Genomic DNA, 19,626 nt, shown 5'->3' with positions numbered 1-19,626 from the left:
TGTACTGAAAAATGTATTTATAAAATGGATAGTTGCACATTTGCACATTTATTTTAATTTGCAGCTATTGAGATCTTTACGAGAAGATATGTTACACCATTAGCAAATAATTCTAAAGAAAAACAGAATCTGTACACTCAAGCTGCTATTGTTGTGCTTATTACTTGTTTATATAGACAACTAAATTTATTATTAGAAACAAAATGTATGTGTACCAAAAGAAATGAAAAAAATTGTAACAACCTATAAATTACAAAAATGTGTGCATAAAAGTACAATTTAAGATAAATACACAATGTGTTTCTACTAAGATACAGAAAAACAATTTTAAATTTGTACAAAATGAACCGTAGTTTTAAAAATTATTTGGGCAAAAAAAATATAGCAAAGGGCAAATTCTAAGAATTACTCCCATAAATCCTACTGAAGTTTATGTGATTAATTATAATTGTACCTTAATAAATGTTATTTTTAAAAATGTCATTAAAGATTCTACACACATGCTTTGTCACCAGTTTCTATACAGTTTTACTGATAATTTAGTTTACAAACTCAATCTGGTCAATTGGTGCTGAGGCATAAAAACATACAAAATGAGCCTAAACATCTATACAAATCTCATTTCATGTTTTATGTCACTCAGTCAGTCTTTACTTAAATATTCTGTCCTTGTATGAAAGAATAGAACTTTTTAATGTGTACCTCAAATTAAACCAAGTTTTGGTTAATGTTTTTTAATTGATGATCTTTTGAATTTAAAAAAAGTGTAGTGCTACAAATTCAAATGTCTCATTAATTCTTTCCACTGTGTATTATTCCTATTGAAGAAACTGACCAGAATTTTAAGCATAAGCAAATAATGTAAAAGTTTATAGTTTATAATTTATTTAAAAAGCTTTTTCCACCATTATGAATCCTATCGTTTGTTTTTCTTTGGAAATTACTACACCACACAAAAGTGGAAACTAATTATATAATTGGAATTCTATTTGCCATAAGGTGTTACATTTTACTTAAAACTTTAAGACGTAAAACTAAAATACTCTAGTTTAAACATAAAAATTTAATTAAATTAAATAACACAATTGTAAACATCCATTAACTTGCATGGTATATATATTTTCACATGATTTAAGTTTTGCCTGTACTAAGACATAACTAAATATACAGTAGCTGGTGAAAACATTGCAAAAATACTGTGTATACAGAAATTCTATCAGCATGCAAGGTGCAGCTGAATCTGAGTTATATTGATTCTATACCAGTGCTTTCTCCCCCCAAATTATGTTACATTACCAATGCAATGTGTATAGTAGTTTCAAATAATACATTACAGTAACTTAACAGTCACTTACTTTTTGATACAAACCCTATGATGCACCCAATTGTAGATCCATTAAACCAAAAAAATAACCACAGTTTGACAATTCAAACACAAAAACCAAAGATCCCAAAAAGGTAGTTTCAAAAGTGGATGACCAAAATTTAAAAAATTAATTATATTAGACACCAAATTACAGTTAGTGCTGCCATTATACCATTCAAAATTGCCATGCTGTAGCCCATATGGAAGGAATGGCCAGTCATTTTTCTGTGAAAAAGAGTAATAGTAGATAGTTATTAATAAAAGGCAGACAACTGGTAAACTGTTTATACACATACTCATCAGGCTGTTGAAACTGAAAATATGTTACCTGGTATATGCAAAATATTAAAAACAAACAACTTGACATAAATTGCTGTCTAGATGTAGTTCAAGATGAATATAAATGGCAAAATAAAGAGAGACAGCTTCATAATGGACTAATCAAAATCGATTTTAACAATCAAAAAAAGTTATTTAGGGAAACAAGATTTACAGATGGAAAAATAAACAAAATATCTTCTTATAATAGCTGGACAGTTTGCATATTTTTTAAAAATATATTACTAAAAAGAAACACAAATTTAAACCTTTCAATAAAAGCATTTTAATGACATGAAAAGTGCTGTGTGCATGAAAATGTAAAATGTATTTTATGCAAATTGTGCGATAGATTTGAAGTTTATACTGTGATTGAAAGCTTAATTTTTTTACAGAAAGCCAAAAGCAAATAAAATAGTCCTATTGGACCTGTCTGACATGCAGTTAACTTTAAACTACTTGTACTTATAATTGGGTTGACGTTATAAAGTACCAATTTCTAATAGCATACTCTATGCCTTACTATTTCTACACAAAATAAGTATCACTACAGAAGAAATCTGTATAGTATGAACTAGTCATGAACCAAAAAGTAGCAGTCAACTACTATATGTTAATTTACTGTAGGCAGAATAAAAAAAAATGTTGTCCCAAGTTCATAAGCAACATTTTAAATGTTACACCTGTGTCATGGAATCTCTTGGAAAATCAAAATGAACCCTTACTCTTCCAAAAGGGAAGGGTGATATACTCAACATTACATGTATCATTTAGAGGAACACATGCATCAGCAAAAGGACTGGATAAATTACATTAACATACAGCAAATGTATCTGTCTCCTAATAATCTGTTAAAATATACAATCTACTTAAATAAATAAGTAAATAAAAAAATGCCATCTCAACTAATGTTCAGACGTTCTTAATCCAATTCAGGAGCCAGAACATATCCTAGCATCAGTGGGGTAGAAGGCAGTAAACAGCCCTACAATAAGTGCTATCCATTCTAGGGCCCTATTACTTGTGTATACATATTCATATATACACAAGCATACCATTTTAGTATTAAACAATATTAAATCTCAGTAGACTTTATTGGGTTTTTTGGCATTGATCAACAGAAAAACACTCTTTAGTTTCAAAGTGAAAACAGATCTCTGTAAAGTGGTCTAAATTAATTACAAATATAATTGATTATTTTGTGTTTTAATATTAGCCCACTTCAAGTTAGTACAGTATTTAATATATGCATCTTTGGAAGTAACTCCAGCCTTGAATCTGTGTAGACAGGTCTTTCCATCAGCTGTGTACATCTGCACACTGCAGTTTTCCCCAATTCCCCCATGCTTACCGGTATATATAAATGCATAAAAAAGCAACAATACTATTTTGCCTGCTTATATTTCTCTAATAAAATGTAAGTATATTCACAACAAGTAAGATTAAAACTAAAATATTTAACCTTTTAAACAGAACATGTGCCCAAAAAAGTGCTGTGCCAATCAATAAAATAATTAAAATAACAACAAAGAGTATACACCATATAGACGGTCACAAGAGTAATATAAATAAAAAAAGGTTTCTTTAACCCACTTTCTGAAATAAACTGTACTATAGTCTTTATTAAAAAATGATAATTGCCCTTGAGAAGAATCTAACACAATACACTAATCTTGCACATTTGCTAGCATTCATCCACTTTTCAACCTAGTTTAAGAAACAAGAAAATGTCTTAAGTTCAAAATAAATTTAGTGAAACAATGCATAAGCTCAATAATCCTTTAAAAATTAAATGACATATCCACTTCAACAATTTATTCAGCTTACTTGCTTTACAAAGGATTAGTAGAAACAAATGGACTAAAATGACCTTGTTTGTAACAGAATATCCTGAAATGCTTTCTAAACTCTGCACTTATTTAAGCATCTGAAGCTATAATTTAATTTTACTTTAGCTGGTAAATTTTATTAAATAAAAGCATAACACATTTATAACACACACCAGTTAGCAAAGTTGCTCTCATTTGCAACAACAGCAAAACTTTACAGAATGGGACAACAAATTAAGATGGAATGTTGTGCCAAATAACCAAGAATCAACTAAGGGAAGCACAGTGAAAAAGTTTGAAAAAAATAAATGATATACTGGTGTTAACAGACATCACTGCTAAAGTTAAAATTTTTTTTTAAAATGCGTGTGAAAACACATCTGGCTGGCTAGTCGGTGTTAGACAGAAGGGGGAAGAAAAACCAACCTTGCCAAAGTTTGAAAATGGAAGGAATAAGAATCAACTTCCAGTAGATAGATGTTGTCCCCTTGAAGAACATAAGCATTTGTTAAAGGAATATTTTCTTAAATACTGAGGAAATAATTATGCTAAGATTCTCTACAGGTGACACGGTCTGCTCGACAAATGGTCCATTACACAGGACACCAAAGGCACACCCAACTGTCAGTCAGTCATTATCCAACCCGCTATATCCTAACACAGGGTCACGGGGGTCTGCTGGAGCCAATCCCAGCCAACACAGGGCACAAGGTAGGAACAAATCCCGGGCAGGGCGCCAGCCCACCGCAGGACACACACATACACACACACACTAGGGACAACAATTAGGATCGCCAATGAACCTACCCTACATGTCTTTGGACTATGGGATGAACCCCACAGGGATAACATGCAAACTCCACGGAGGGAGGACCCGGGAAGCAAACCCAGGTCTCCTTACTGCGAGGCAGCAGTGCTACCACTGCACCACCCACACCCAAATGCATATCGGTTATTTTACTCCTCTCCTAGAAAAGATGGATGGTACTGAAGGTACTGGAGAAATTAAAGAACATTACTTTCACAGTGCTGGCAGCTTTGTCCAGATGGATATAAGCCTTGTGAAGCAGGTAGACAATTGCCTCTCAAAGGTCTTCATGATGTGGGAAGTGTCACTGATCTGAAATCATTAGGTGTTACTGATTTGAAATCATTGGGCAACTGCATCGTTTCGAACGGAAACAGAACAGGATTTTTTCCCCCAACAGCAATACCTCCTGGAGCTGTAATGACAGACTGAACAAGTAACTACAACCTTGATCAGCAAAGACCTAACATGCAGACTTAGACACAGGAAAAGACACAGGACCATATGGAGTATAATGCACAGTTGTCTCCTCACTTGGTTATGGACAGCCATAAATTGCTACTAGCCTTACCAGTTGAAGTGGTAGGAATTAGTGATGTGGTAGTGATGTTATGGGGTACTGGCCTTTGGATGAAGGCAGTTTAAGAAGGTAAAAATCTATTTAGATTTCTATTTAAATCTATATTAGATTTCTCCATATTCCCCTCTAGCACCTGAGCCCTGGATTTCTTGAGTACAGTAATTATGCAGAGTCCATTCCAAACTTCCTTCACGTTATTCTGAGTGAGTTTGTTTTTTATTTTAACTCTGTAACTCTGCTTGTTCTAAAGCACTTGATGTAAACCCTTTAGGCCCAGAGGCCTCCAACCTTTTTTCCCCCTGCGAGCTACTTTTACAAAATGAAAATGGCCGAGAGCTACTCATGTTTGCTAACGTTTATTCTCATAGCTTATTTCATCCCAAACAAACTGAATAAGCTTGTTTTGCCTGAACATTTATAAAATGTCAGTGTCCACAACTCACATTTTTCAATAAAACATCACAAAAAATATTTAGTTCACCTGCAAGTGCACTTTGTATGTCTACATGCATTTTCTAGTGTATCTCACATTATTGAATTAAAACATGAATGCTGTCAAAACAAAACAATGCAATTACAAATACACAGAGATTACTTATTCATTTGTCATTTTGTTACGTCACCGTTTCACTTCCCAAGAGTATTCACATGTCCAGTTGCATGTGTGATGTGTTTTTTTAGTTAGTGAGATGACTGGCACTACATGGGGTCAACAAGAGGGGTGTATGGTGGAGTGTAGCCATTTAGGTTCACTCTTATGGAATCATTTAAATGTTCATTTGTCAGTTTTGCTCTGAGCTTTCATGACATTCATGTCAGACTCACAGAGCTATGGAGACCTAAAAAAAGCAGACATTTTCAGAGCTGCTTGGTTAAGATTCTTATAGTTATCTAGCTCTAGTAAACTCCAGAAATGCTGAGAATGCTGTTGAGACTTTAACTGCACATAATTTTGAAGGTTTACTAATATATAATATATAAAATCCAATGTCTATCTGTCTGTCTGCTTTTCACAAGAGAAATACTTAACAGATTTAGATCAGGTTTTTTTTCTATAATTTGCTTGAACATTCCGGTTGATTTTGCGACTTCTCTCATTTCGCTGTATATCATAGTTTGCTTGCAGTACCGATTTATTAGTGCGAATCCGAGTGGGACGCAGCGGGCAGAGGGAATGGGGTCGGGGCCCTCCTCACTCACGCTGCAGCCTTGGGGCATGTACCTTAACTCTGCTCAGCTAGCGAACGAGAGAACAACTTAATTCAACTTTGTTTGATATTTAAAATAAAGTGTTACTTAGGTCTTGATGAGTTGGAGTCTGGATATTCTCTTAAGTGTATGCCACATTGAAAAGAAGGATTGCAATTCAGATTGTAGATCGTGATTTTGTGTGAAAAGGATCTTGATATGATTTTTTGGAAAGATCGCCCACCCCTAATTTGACTAATCAAGTTTTCAAATTTATGTAGGATTCATTAACCCTTTGGCGAGCTAATTGGAAAGGGGTTGCAAGCTACCGGTAGCTCACAAGCAACGTGTTGGAGACCCCTGTTTTACAGCATCTTTAGCAACAGATTGGAATGTTCTCTACTCATTTAGGAGACTTTTATCTCATTAATAATCCAGGGCTTTTTTTTTTGGAAAGCTTTATGTGGTTCTTGTAGGTAAAACAGTGTTGACACAGAAATTTATAATAAAGTCTGTGATGCAGTGACAGAGTTCTTCAATATCATCCCCATGTGAATTATACATCATTTCCCGGCCTGTCTTTTAGAAACAATAATTCAGAGCCATTTCAGCCTCCAGATTCAACTTCCCCATGATTTAGGTGGTAACTGGTTGCTTTTTAATAAGACGCTTGCAGCTGGGAGTAAGAGGGATCAGATTATGGCCAGATCTGCCTCAAAGTGCCATGGGTTTACATTTAAGTTCATCTTCAACATTTAAAAGAGCAGGTCCAGCTAGAATTTACCTTGTTACACATCTACATGACAAACACTGATGGAAATTTGTCATAGTTCCTTTCATATTCACAGGGTTAAAGTCACCACACATTATAAGTGCAGGGTAAGAATGAGGACGATGCTACTTATCTCCCTTGGCAGATAATGGGGATGAACTCTCCAAAGTTCGCAGCTCGTCCAAAAGACAGTTAAGACGTGCCGGCACTCAGGTTGGCAACGACTGTAGCAGATCATTTAAAATCCATTTACCAGATTTCTAGTGGCTACTACTAGTGACAAGTCAGAAGCCACATCAAATTTAATCTTAACAGTAATTAAAACTAGGGGTGTCAAAAGAACTGATACTTTTGGTACAAGTCGATGCCAAAATTCCAAAAATATATTGCTACTAGCCTTTTCACAATTTTGGTACTACCGAAGACAATCCGTTCTGCACTCATGCATGGCTACAAGAACACAAATTACTCCAGAAGGCACAATAATACTTAAGAAAAACATGAATAAAAATGATATACAAAACCGACTCATGGTAGTGATAATACAGATTTGTTCAAAACAGCAGATACCTAGAAATGCTTTATCATCAAGGCAGAATAATTTCAGTATATGTCTAAAGGAAATTGTTCTTGTTCTTCTTCTTATTATTATTGTTATTAATAAAAAACTTAAAAAACACTGCATAAAACATGCACTGCTATGCATATAGGATTGTGTGCACTCGCAATGCCATCAGTTGTAGTAAGTAAAAATTAAGGTAATTTTCAGACAAAGTAGCTATTTGACTTGTCTAGACAGGTGATGAAATGAGTTTCTCCATTTGTTAGTACAAAAAAAAAATGTATTAAGTGCTTTATAGCATAAAACACTATGATTATGTACGTTAGCAGGCAAAACAGTATACCTCATTACTAAATGAAGCAAAATGGGTCATTTCCTTACTAAATATGGATATGCATTCCTAAAATGCAACAAATGTAGTGAAAACACATATGTCATATATCTGACAGGTACTCTGGTGATTGCAATATAGTCTAATTCTGGACTAGTACAAAGGCTAAACAACAGCAAAGTCTGATCAGTTATACAAAATACTATGAAAACAGGACAACAAAGGGTGTTTTACATGACTTATGTTTGTTGTTATGCGGAGGGGGTCCCTAATAGCCATCACACGTTAAAGATAAAGTCACTTCACTGGTTTGCGCTCCATTTATTTGGGTTGTGGGAAGAGGAACATATCCAAATGTATCTCAGATGTTTTAAATCACCTTGGATAAAGGCATCAATTAAAGAGAAATGCACAATGTTGCCCACTTTAATAATGGAGTTACGTTTTAAAAAATTTAATGAGATTTTTATTTTTGCCGTGGTATCAAATATCATGAAATTTAACTGGTATTGGTATCAAGCACTAAAATTCTAATCTATACTAGAAACCCGTAAAACAAGTTCAAAAACAAAGAAAAACAGACAGAACATGGAGCCTCTGTAAAAAGCTTGTGTCTATTTTTTATTTTTTAAAGAAATCTGAACTTTAATTAGCAGGACATCAATGCATGTAATTTTTACATCACTCAAATAGGAATCTACAGCTGATGAAAGCTAATGAGCCACAACAAGCTAATTTGGGCTACTTTTAAAACCTACAGATTATTATGAAGTGCTGTTAAAAGAAGCATGCATTAACTGTAGTCTAATAATGCATTTCCAGTAATTGCATTCTATTATTGCTGTAAGCTCGCTTATATTATTTACCAAACACAAATGTGATAACTGACTCTTTGACTCTTAAAATGCTCTAACTTTCAAATTTGTTAACTAAGTCATCGAACGCAACTGAACGTTACCCCATGCCTACATTTTTTTTTTTAGCTTATTTACTTTTCTGATGCACACTTTCTCTACCCTTCACTAACTTAATTTCTTTAAGTATACAGGGGTTGACAAATTGTAAATGCATATGATAGTCCGCTGGGCTAACACTTCTGCAAAACTGGTAGTCCAGGTGCGCTTTCTGCTGGGAGGCAAGGACAGCATGATATATCAAAAAACATACTTATAGTGAGAAGTTCCTATGCGCTTGAAAAATAAGGCTGTACATAATTAACAAACAGAAATTGTGATTTATACTGTAGATATAGACATATATGGTTCAAATATTAAGACAACCTAGATATTTCACTACTCTAAAATTAATGTTTAGTTGTTTTCTTTCAGGTAGAAACATGGGAATTATAAACATCTATAAATATTCAAACATTGGATTCTTAAAATTAAAAATGCAAAAATGAATATTAAAATACTTACTATATACAATTAAAATTAAAATTAACACCAGCTACCCCGCCATTTTAAATTTTGTGTTGTTTACTAAACATTTCAATTGTATACTCAAGTACTGTGTCTGCTGAAGCCTATTTACACAATTCATTCATATAATTTCTTTAAAAAAGATTAAATTTAATCTCCTGTTGACATTAATATATGTATTAAATACTTACTTGAAACGTGATGGAGAAAGAGGAGTGGGAGGAAACATTCCAGGTTCAAATGAATCAAAGTATGTCAACGTCCAAGAAAAACTACAACATGTCAAGCCAGCAGTCAAAGACAAAACCAGCAAACCCCAGAAACCTGATAAAATATATCACAGACAATAACTTAACAGTCAGCCCATACTCAACTCAAAAATGTATCAGTATAAGCATTTGTATAAATCAAAGTTAAGCAGGGTGCCAGTCCATCAGATGATCAACTCACACACACACTGATACACACACAGGACCAACTTAGAATTTACATTTCAATGAACATAAATGTCTTTAGGGATGTGGCAGGAAAACCAGAGCACAAGTGGAAAACCCACACAGACAGCAGGAGGATGTGTCAGCTCCTCATAGGCAATAACTGGATGCTGGACTCAAACTTAAAGAAACTGGATTTGTGAAGTTACAGGGTTAACTATTATGCCATCATAACTATCATGAAATAACTAGAACTATTTATTTATATTTATGTATTCCCAGATGTTAAGGATATTATGCAATTGAGTTTTTTTTTTTTTTTTTTATATATAAATATGATCCATATTTAACATTTTGTAATGAAGACAGCCACTTGGTAAAGAATATGTAACCTAGCCGATCTGAGCTAGCAAATATTCGTGATTACCAAAAGATGAACGGTATGCCTACAAACACAAAACCTTCTGCCTCGTTGGCATCTTCATTTTAGCTTTTTAGAATACATTTTCATTGTTAAACAGCATTACAATAGATTACACAAATCAGATATTTAGTTCATTCAATTGAAATTCCATGTCTCCTCTCCAGCCAATTTAAGGGGGGGGGAATCAAATTGAAAACTGAAGTAACCATTCATAGATATTGAGGCATACTAAATACTCAGTTTTCTTACTCAATTAAGAACATTAATAGATGGCTGCCACATTATAAAGAGGTTTTGAATACTTCTTCATGTAGTGAATTTCATTTTTTACTTTTTGATTGTAGCACAGTGTCTCTGGGAAACAAACTTATTTTCACATTTTAAAATGACAATTTTCATTGAATAATCATGACATTTTTGCAATATGCAGTGCTCCCAGATGACTACATTACAGCAAACACTTAATATTTTAAAACAAGTGGTTTCTGGGTTATCCACCCAAAATGAAGCGACCTATGCACAACAATGACTTCTGAAAAACGTGACATATCTTCTTTAGACAAGATGCATGATATTTTCCTATTTACAGGCTTCAAACCTATTGTTGCTCTAAGCCTATTGTTTTTGGTAAACTTTTCTTCAGTACTTATCTCCATATCCTTCAAAAACAAGTTTGACCTATGTCCAATGATAAGTGTCATTGAAATTGTTTAATTTAACCAGTATTTCTGCAGTCTGATCCATTAAGTCATGGGACCAGGGGCCTCCCGTATAATGCCTTGCATAGAATTCACACTAAAAACATGGCGTACGGACGAAACTAGAAATGTGCGTACGCACAATAAAAATTCAGATGCATATAACTGTGCGTAAGCAAAGTTCAAAACACTTTTCCTTTATTAATGTCAATCAACATGAATTTGAATGCACATGTACAAGCGTACAGCCCCACTCCAACTCCTATCAGAATTTTTTCTATTTGAATATGCAAATCAATATAAATAGCTCCTTCCATTCAGTGTTTTTAAAATACAATGGCAAAAGTGAATGTAAACAGAGAAGAATTTAAGCTCAGTGATGTGGAAGGAAGGAAAAAAACTGTACTATTTGGTGGCTTCAGCAGCAGTATAAGCAACAATAGGAAATTGATGGAATGGCACAGTGTGGCGGAGGCACTGAAAAGTTCAATTTCAGAAAGTTGCACAGTGTCCTAAATAAAAATGAAGTGGGCAAATATCAAAGGCGAGCTGCAGCCCACCATCAGAGTGTCAATACCACTGGAGGAGGTAGCAGAATTCTTGGGCTCACAAAGTTTGTGCAGCAAGCTGCTGGAATTATTGGTGAGACACTTGTATTTCTTGCCACAACATTAATGAGAGGCATTTTCACATCACAGATAATTTTCGCATTAATAGAGTTGAAATGCTTTCTATTTACAGTACATAAGCAAATTCATTCTCTGAAGGCGTTTTTATAGCAATGTGCGTGCACTCGATCATTCCAATTAAATTTCCAAAAAAAAGACATTACTGTGAATTGTGCTTTAATGTTTGCCCGCTCAACCACAGTGTAAAGAAATCTTATATATCTGGATGACAAGTGGATAAAATCATCCCATACAGCTGACATGGCACGAATCTGTAATGACTGAGAAATACCCGATCGGTCAGCCAGTTCATGATGAAAAGATCCTCTGGCTAAAAACCCGAGGATGGACAGAAAGCTCGCAGCAGTTCAGCACTTAGGGCCAAGAGGATAGTCCTTGGAAATCTATATCGATTTAGAGGCCAGTCATCATCATGTGACAAAAAAAAAAATCAGTGTGATCTGTAAATATGCCCTCTCTTCTAATTCTTCCATTTGTGAGGTCTTCTAACAATGCTAAAGCAGACATGGTAGTTGGAATAGTTTGGCCATTCCGTGCACCATAATATTGTTACAGATTGATTACAATCAAGTGCTTTATAATTGGAAATGATTTGAAACTAATGTCAGTGTATTTGATAATCGCTGTGTCATAGATGCAAGTCTAAAAAAAGGAAAGGATAATCATACAAAAATAGTACCACTACTTTGACACTGGGTGCCACCCGTTTGCAAAACTGAGCAGAAATGTGCATATGCATGGTCTGACATAACTGTGAAAACATACAGCGTATTATGCCAAGTGTAGTTTTTATAAGTCTTGACGAGAGCATGGAAACAGTCATACTAAACATTTTTGTGCTTACACACTGTTACACAAGGCCCCAGGTCTGTTGATTTGCAACATTTTTGCACAAGTAGTTTCTGAGATATATAACTTACTTAAATATATGTAGGCATACAGATGAAAATGCAAACACACACACAAAGGACCAGATAAGTGAAGATGGCTGACAGCTTGTCTGCCCTACCTGGACATATACTTGATGTTGAAGAGAAAGAAATGAACACATACCCCCTAGACCTGTAAAGGTCGATGTGGACAGAGGCATTATGCCAGCCCAGTCCCAATCTGGTTATGCAGCTTCATAATAAGTTAAGTTTAAGATTAAATATTTTTAAGATGTTCATTTGATTCAATTTCCTGTTAATTTTACTCTATATTTAATTGTGTGTAAAAGTAAATGTCACTGTGGTATTATTACTAAACCGTAATTTATATGGAAGTAAAATATGAACCATTTCACACTTTTCCTAATGTGTTATACTAAACAAGTTGGAAATCTTTTTTTTGAGTAAGATATGGCAATATGGTACTTCAATAATGTAATGCGAGTTACCCCAAAATAACGTTCAATGTTTAAGTAGAGAAATCTCATTAGGATATTACGTCAAATAGTGCTGTCTGACACCAAGAGATTATTGTGCATCCAAAAGCGTCTGAATGGTAATTAAAATGACATTCCGAAAAGATGATCCAAAGCATCAGCATTCATAATCAACCTTGTCCTAGTGCTCCTTACAGAAGCTTACAGAAGGGTGACTGCAAACTTCGGCAATATTACATTAACAACTGTACAAACTCTTTAATAATAAAAAAGACATTTAAGGCATTAATAAAATAAAAAGTACCTAGTATATTTATCTCAGTTCCATCTTCACCCCTTTCTTTTTCTGAACGCAAATCTACAAAAACAAAAAAATGCTTAAAACTCAACTCAAAGGAAATGTTTTCAGTATTGATGACACAGCACAATGTAATAACATAAAAAGATACTGATCACATTCCTGAAAACCAGTTACCTGCAAAATTGTTAACCTTGTCCATTGCAGGCTATCTTATCAAATCCTTATGTAATCCAGCATACTAAATAAAATGTATGCAAGTAGTTGGCGAACAGAGACTATAAATAAAAACATTTTAACTTTGTCGATGATTTTAACGAGAATTCAGATTTAACTTCACTCTAAAACTGCTACATGGTGCAAAGTTTTAGATATAGTCAATGCATGAAATTAACAAATAAGCCAAAACACTGTAAGTTTTACATTTCATTACAAATGTGACTGACTCAAACATGCAGTTTAACAGAAGCCAATGAAATTATTAATGGAAGACGAGGTATAGTTACCTTTTAATATGACATACAGGAATGCCAGTATGAAAGCAATGACACAAAGTATAAGAATACAACACATCATTGAAAAGATTCTGGTGGGCCACCTCCCGCTTTTACAATTTGAAGACAATAAGGTCCTTTGATATGTACTGCCTCTGGATCGAATGTGAATCGGGGAGCTTGGGTTTGCTGCTGAGGTGACCCGAAGCGTCGATCCGCGAATAATTTCAGAAAAATCTTTATCGCAGGGTTGAGCAACACTGTCGGACGACTCTAAGATTTGCGCCGTGATTCTCTTCATACTTCGATTCATATTGCAATTTACAAATACTTAGCAAAAAAACTAGATATATTAAGTAAATATGTAAAGTGTTTCTGATTATAAAATAAGTATGTATAGTCCAAAAATCCAGCCCACAAAGTTCACAAATACCGCCGATTCTTCACGTGGATACGCAAAAATAATGTAAACTAAAGTACAATATACTTAAAAACACTGATACGTTTACTTCATCTGACAATACGGTAAAATTACATCCGCAGTCTTCTTCTCCTCGATTTGGAATTTGCATTACCAACCGTAAACTTGTTTCTTTTTACATTCCCGAACTAAACGCTTTGTTTTTATTAATTACAGTACTTAAAAATCCTGGCCGCTTCTTCCGACATTTCCCTTCGTATACGAAAGCACGAGTTTTACCTTGGGCATTCTGATTGGGCATCCGATTAGCCCGCCTCTTCCTTTCCGGCTGGCCTCACTCACAAACAGGTACGCCCCACGCGGAGGGCGTGTTAATGTAGCCTTTGACCTTTCAACTTGCGCTGAGGCAGCCAATTGCAGTCTGCTTTGTTGGATGGTCTGTAAAGAAAGGGTCACGGAGTATTCCGCAGACATGGTGAGTAAAGTTTGAATCTTTGTGGTTAATAAATTGTACAGATTTGGTTTTTTTTATAGAATTAATTATTTGATTTCATTGGGTTACAGATAATAATATGTGCGTCACTGTTCTCTTTTTTAACAGGACCCCTGTAAATCATTTGGATAAAAGCTAGCAGTGTGTTTGGAAGAACGATTTGCTTAAAAATTATCATTTGCTTTATATTAGTGCTCTCTTTTAGTTGCCTCATTTTAAAAGTTAACTCATATTACGGGCGAAAGCGATTATTCGATGATTCTCATTAGCTTTGGTCGTGAAGGGTTCAATCAAGTTTCTTTTAAAGAATCAGACGCGGGAATGTGTTTTTCTTGATTTCATGCATTAAGACAAGGGGAGGCCTCCTGCCCGTCACATCCCGCTAACATACGGGGTCTGAGTAGTGCTTTGTTTTGAGGCTATCGAGAGCATCCGTGGTATTCAATCATTAAATGTACTACATACTTCAGATCGTGCACGATGTACCGAACGTAATAACCGAGGTTGAGTCCACCTGCTCGGTGCTTTGGTAGAGAGAGAGCGAACAATAACTGTGTGCCGCAAGTGTACGCTCGGTCAGTGCCTGCAAAACATGTTCTTTTTGATCAAAGAAGTTACTCAATTTTTTAGCAAACTCGACTGACATCAATCGTTAGATTTAAAAGCGAGACGGTTTACGTTTTAACTGTAATAAAACCTTAGCTGTCAAATTAAAAGCTCATGACATTCTATGGACTTTTAAGAGATTATTTTAGTTCCACACAGTTACTTTACCTTTTGCGTTGGGCAAAAAAGCTCTTAGCAAAGTAGTAGTTTTTCTCCCCAAGCAACACAATGCAAAGTGCTTATTTTTTTTTAATTTTTTTTTTTTTACCGTACCTCCATACTATAGATAGATACTATGGTATCATTAGACTTTCCGCTGGGAATCTTAGTGTCATTTTTTTCAATTTTGTAGTTTGCTATAACACCTCGTTTTTGGCCTCTTGTCACCAGTCCGACAGGCATAGCTCAAAACCTGTAAAATGTCCGGCTTTTGCATGTTTGTAGTATTGCTTATTATTTTGTGACCGTTTTCAGTTTAACCACCGACGTTACACAGACATGTAGTACTTAAACAGCTTGTCTGTTTCCTTTTATTTCAGCTTTATTTCCCGATAATGGCTACAGCGTGTCTCTGGTGAAAATGGTTATTTTATTTCCGGTAACCATGAGTGATTGTTGTTTTTTTTAATTAATTTTATGACCTTTTAAGTAATGTGGCTTCTGCTATCAGAATTTACATATTTTCGGGCAGTGTGAAAATTAAGTATGCTTGCTTCGCTAAAGAACTTGACGAGATCGAAGCAAAGTGTCCTTATTCATTACAGATAAGGGAGATACTAAGAAGTATATACACATGGTCATAATATCAACATCAACTGGTAAACTGATGTCATATTTTCAGGTTCCATCACTTTAAAAGTTTCAGTGAATCTGTCGGGAGCAACCAGAAAATAACGATCATGAAATATCTCTAGTTTTATACTGTTTTGAAGCAGTACAAAAGCCGGAGTCTTTTCCACCACTTTTACAGTTTTCAAAAAGTTTCTATAGCATACATATCCAATATTGAAAACCCACGTCATTTTGAAGGACAGATCATACTCTGTTAGAATATGTATAATAGGTAAAGAATTTATACTGTATATCCAGTTTACAACACCAGTAGTTAAAGGTTTAAAAACATCTTTACAAAAAAAAATCTGAAATATAGAAACTGGAATGTGGTATCAATTGAAACATGAAACATCTCCCTCATTTAGTAGATAATAGTCTGACCGTCAAATTTGTACGCAGTTGAATCAGGGCATTCAAAAAAGCTGGGGAGGACAGGCGTTGCTGTGATGCAGCATTTCGGCCTTCTGCGAGATAAAAAAGAAAAACATTGTGACCTTAGTGTCCGGCTATGCAGTACAGCATTTTATTGGAAAAATACTGTACTTTAATTTTAGCAGGAAGTAAACAAATCTAAACATCTTGCATTATTATTGCATCCCTTCTGGAGAGTCCAAAACAATAGAACTGACTTTAAATTACACATTTTCTTACCTCCATCCATCCATTATACAACCTGCTATATCCTAACTACAGGGTTATGGGGGTCTGCTGGAGCCAATCTCAGCCAATACAGGGCACAAGGCAGGAAACAAACCCTGGGCGGGGCGCCAGCCCACCGCAGAATTTTCTTACCTACTGCAGCATATCCCAAGTTTGCTCATTCTTCTCCTCCTCTGATACTAAGAAACATGTCAGTTTTTTTAAATTGCATCCCATCCATCCATCCATTTTCTAACCTGCTGAATCCGAATACAGGGTCACGGGGTCTGCTGGAGCCAATCCCAGCCAAGACAGGGCACAAGGCAGGAACCAATCCTGGGCAGGGTGCCAACCCACCGCAGGGCACACACTAGGGCCAATTAAGAACCGCCAATCCACCTAACCGGCATGTCTTTGGACTGTGGGAGGAAACCCATGCAGACACGGGGAGAACATGCAAACTCCACCCAGGGAGGACCCGGGAAGCGAACCCGGGTCTCCTAACTGCGAGGCAGCAGCGCTACCACTGTGCCACCGTGCCGCCCTCAAACTGCATCCCACATCGGCTATTATAACTTACCTACTGGCAAGTGCCTGTTTCTAATTTGTTATTACAGTTCCAGCTGGTTCAAAACTCTGCTGCAGGAGTTCTTCCACAGACCCGACATGCACTGAGGCATTAAGCCTCCCTTCTATATGCCAATCTCTCTGTGTAGGTTGTTTACTTAATTTGGGCCAATATGTTTAGTTTCCACATAAATGTTATTTAAACTGTTCATTTGATTCAATTTCCTGTTCATTTTATTCTACATTTATTTGTGTAATTATTATATCAATTAATGTACTCAATTCTGTTTCACACAATACGGTTGGTTGTATTGCATTACAAAATCTTTCTGAAGTACTGAACCCTGCAAAACACTGGCATAAACCTTAAACCCAGTGTGGCTGTCATAATGACTGACTCGCTGTGACCATAAACTGGGCCGATTAAGTTTAACACCCAACACATGCATGATTAAATGTGTACTTAGAACATTTGTTCACATCTTGTCACTTGACTACACACTACACATATGTCTAACCTCTTTCTCACTAGCTGTTTCCAGATGGCTGGTACGCACGTGTGCATGACGTTACCAAATAAACTTTATTTTGTTTTTAATAGTAACCCCTGTTTTTTTTTTTTTAATTTATTTAAAATAACACAAGTATTTTTTACTGAAGTATGTAAGTATTGTGTTAGGTTATTCGTTACTTTAAAAAGTAATCTGATTGTGTAACTTGTATTGCTTTTAACATGTTATCGCCAACACTGATCCTGACATATGATAATTAGTGAGTGTTGGCTCAGTCCTGTTTTGGTTCAATTCTCAATGATTCTACAGGCATAAATAGAAAACATCTGATCATTTATATCAGATACATCAGGAAAAATACCAGTGGCTGTTTTAACAGGTTTTTTGAATTAATGGATGGAATGCTAAACCAGTTTTTGTTGTTCTTCTTTCAACTGTCCCCTTTAGGGGTCACCACAGTGGATCATCTTCTTCCATATCTTTCTGTCCTCTGCATCTTGTTCTTTTACACCCATTACCTGCATGTTCTCCCTCACCTCATCCATAAACCTTCTCTTAGGCCTTCCTCTTTTTCTTTTGCCTGGCAGCTCAATCCTTAGCATCCTTCTCCCAATATACTCAGCATCTCTCCTCTGCACATGTCCAAATCAACACAATCTCGACTCTCTGACTTTGCCTCCCAACTGTCCAAGCTTGAGCTGACCCTCTAATGTACTCATTTATAATCCTGTCCATCCTTGTCACACCCAGTGCAAATCTTGGTATCTTTAACTCTGCTGCCTCCAGCTCTGTCTCCTGCTTTCTGGTCAGTGCCACTGTCTCCAACCCATATAACATACCTGGTCTCACTACTGTCCTGTAGACCTTCTCTTTCACTCTTGCTGATATCTGTCACAAATCACTCCTGACACACTTCTCCACCCCTTCCACCCTGCCTGTATTCCCTTTTTCACCCCTCTTCCACTGTCCCCATTACTCTGTACTGTTGATCCAGAGTATTTAACTATACTCCTTGCATCCTCACCATTCCACAGACCTCCCTCTCATTGAAACATATGTATTTTGTCTTGTTCCTACTGACCTTCATTCCTCTCCTCTCTAGAGCATATCTCCCCCTCTCCAGGGTCTCCTCAGTCTGCTCCCTACTATCGCTACAGATCATAATGTCATCAGCAAACATCATAGTCCTCGGGGATTCCTGTCTAATCTTGTCTGTCAACCCGTCCATCATGATTGCAAATAAGTAATGGCTCAAAGCCAATCCCTGATGTAATCCCACCTCCACCTTGAATGTATCCATCACTCCTACCACAGACCCCACCACGGTCACACTTACCTTGTACATATCCTGTACAACTCTTACGTATTTCTCTGCCACTCCTGACTTCCTCATACAATACCTTAGCTCCTCTCGAGGCACCCTGTCATATGCTTTCTCCAGGTTCACAAAGATGCAATGCAACTCTTTCTGGCCTTCTCTATACTTCTCCATCAACACCCTTACAGCTAGCATCGCTAACACTGATCTTGATGTGAGGGTTGGGTCGGTCCTGTTTTGGTTCAGTTCCCAATGATTCTACAGGCCTAAATACTAGAAAGCATCTGATCACTTATATTAAATATATCAGGAAAAATACCAATGGCTGTTTTAACAGGTTTTTTTAAAATAATGGATGGAATGCTAAACCAGATTTTGTTAACTGTGATTAATTAATCAGCTACATTTTTTGAGTTTACAAATGCAAGTGTCTGAAAAAGTGACTTATGGGGAAAACATCTGAACAAAGTCTTGCACCAAAAATAGTTTTAAAAAGTTGACACAGACTCCCAATGTTTTTTGAATTTGCCTGCTAGTGTAGTATTGGGTTTTGCTTAAAAAAAAAATGTTCTGTGAAATTGTATACCTGGGATATGGCAATAAAATTGGTAATGCTTGGTACACGGTGTGTGAAATGTTTCCTTTAATGGGGCAGTTG

General features: G+C 35.8%; 2 protein-coding genes across 3 annotated transcripts in view; one reads left to right on the top strand and one right to left on the bottom strand.

Annotated features, from left to right (window-relative positions):
* Positions 1 to 962: 962 nt before the first annotated feature.
* On the bottom strand, positions 963 to 14,327 carry arl6ip6 (ADP-ribosylation factor-like 6 interacting protein 6). Its single transcript, XM_039757429.1, has 4 exons — positions 14,279 to 14,327; positions 13,091 to 13,144; positions 9,367 to 9,499; positions 963 to 1,591 (listed from the first exon to the last, which is right to left on the bottom strand). Exons 1-4 carry the CDS (start codon positions 14,298 to 14,300, stop codon positions 1,498 to 1,500), a joined length of 303 nt encoding a protein of 100 aa, XP_039613363.1. The 5' UTR covers positions 14,301 to 14,327; the 3' UTR covers positions 963 to 1,497.
* Positions 14,328 to 14,393: 66 nt separating this feature from the next.
* prpf40a (PRP40 pre-mRNA processing factor 40 homolog A) overlaps positions 14,394 to 19,626 on the top strand; it is a 57,760-nt gene continuing 52,527 nt past the window's right edge. For both annotated transcript variants that reach the window (XM_039757428.1, XM_039757427.1), the window contains exon 1: positions 14,394 to 14,474. In XM_039757428.1, coding sequence (XP_039613362.1) covers positions 14,433 to 14,474 — 42 coding nt within the window. In that variant the 5' untranslated portion in view covers positions 14,394 to 14,432. The remainder of the gene's footprint in view (positions 14,475 to 19,626) is intronic.

This window comes from Polypterus senegalus, chromosome 6, assembly GCF_016835505.1.
Source record: "Polypterus senegalus isolate Bchr_013 chromosome 6, ASM1683550v1, whole genome shotgun sequence".
Classification (NCBI taxonomy): domain Eukaryota; kingdom Metazoa; phylum Chordata; class Cladistia; order Polypteriformes; family Polypteridae; genus Polypterus; species Polypterus senegalus.
The sequence above is the reverse complement of the archived record's forward strand: the minus strand, read 5'-3'. Positions and strand labels throughout refer to the sequence as shown.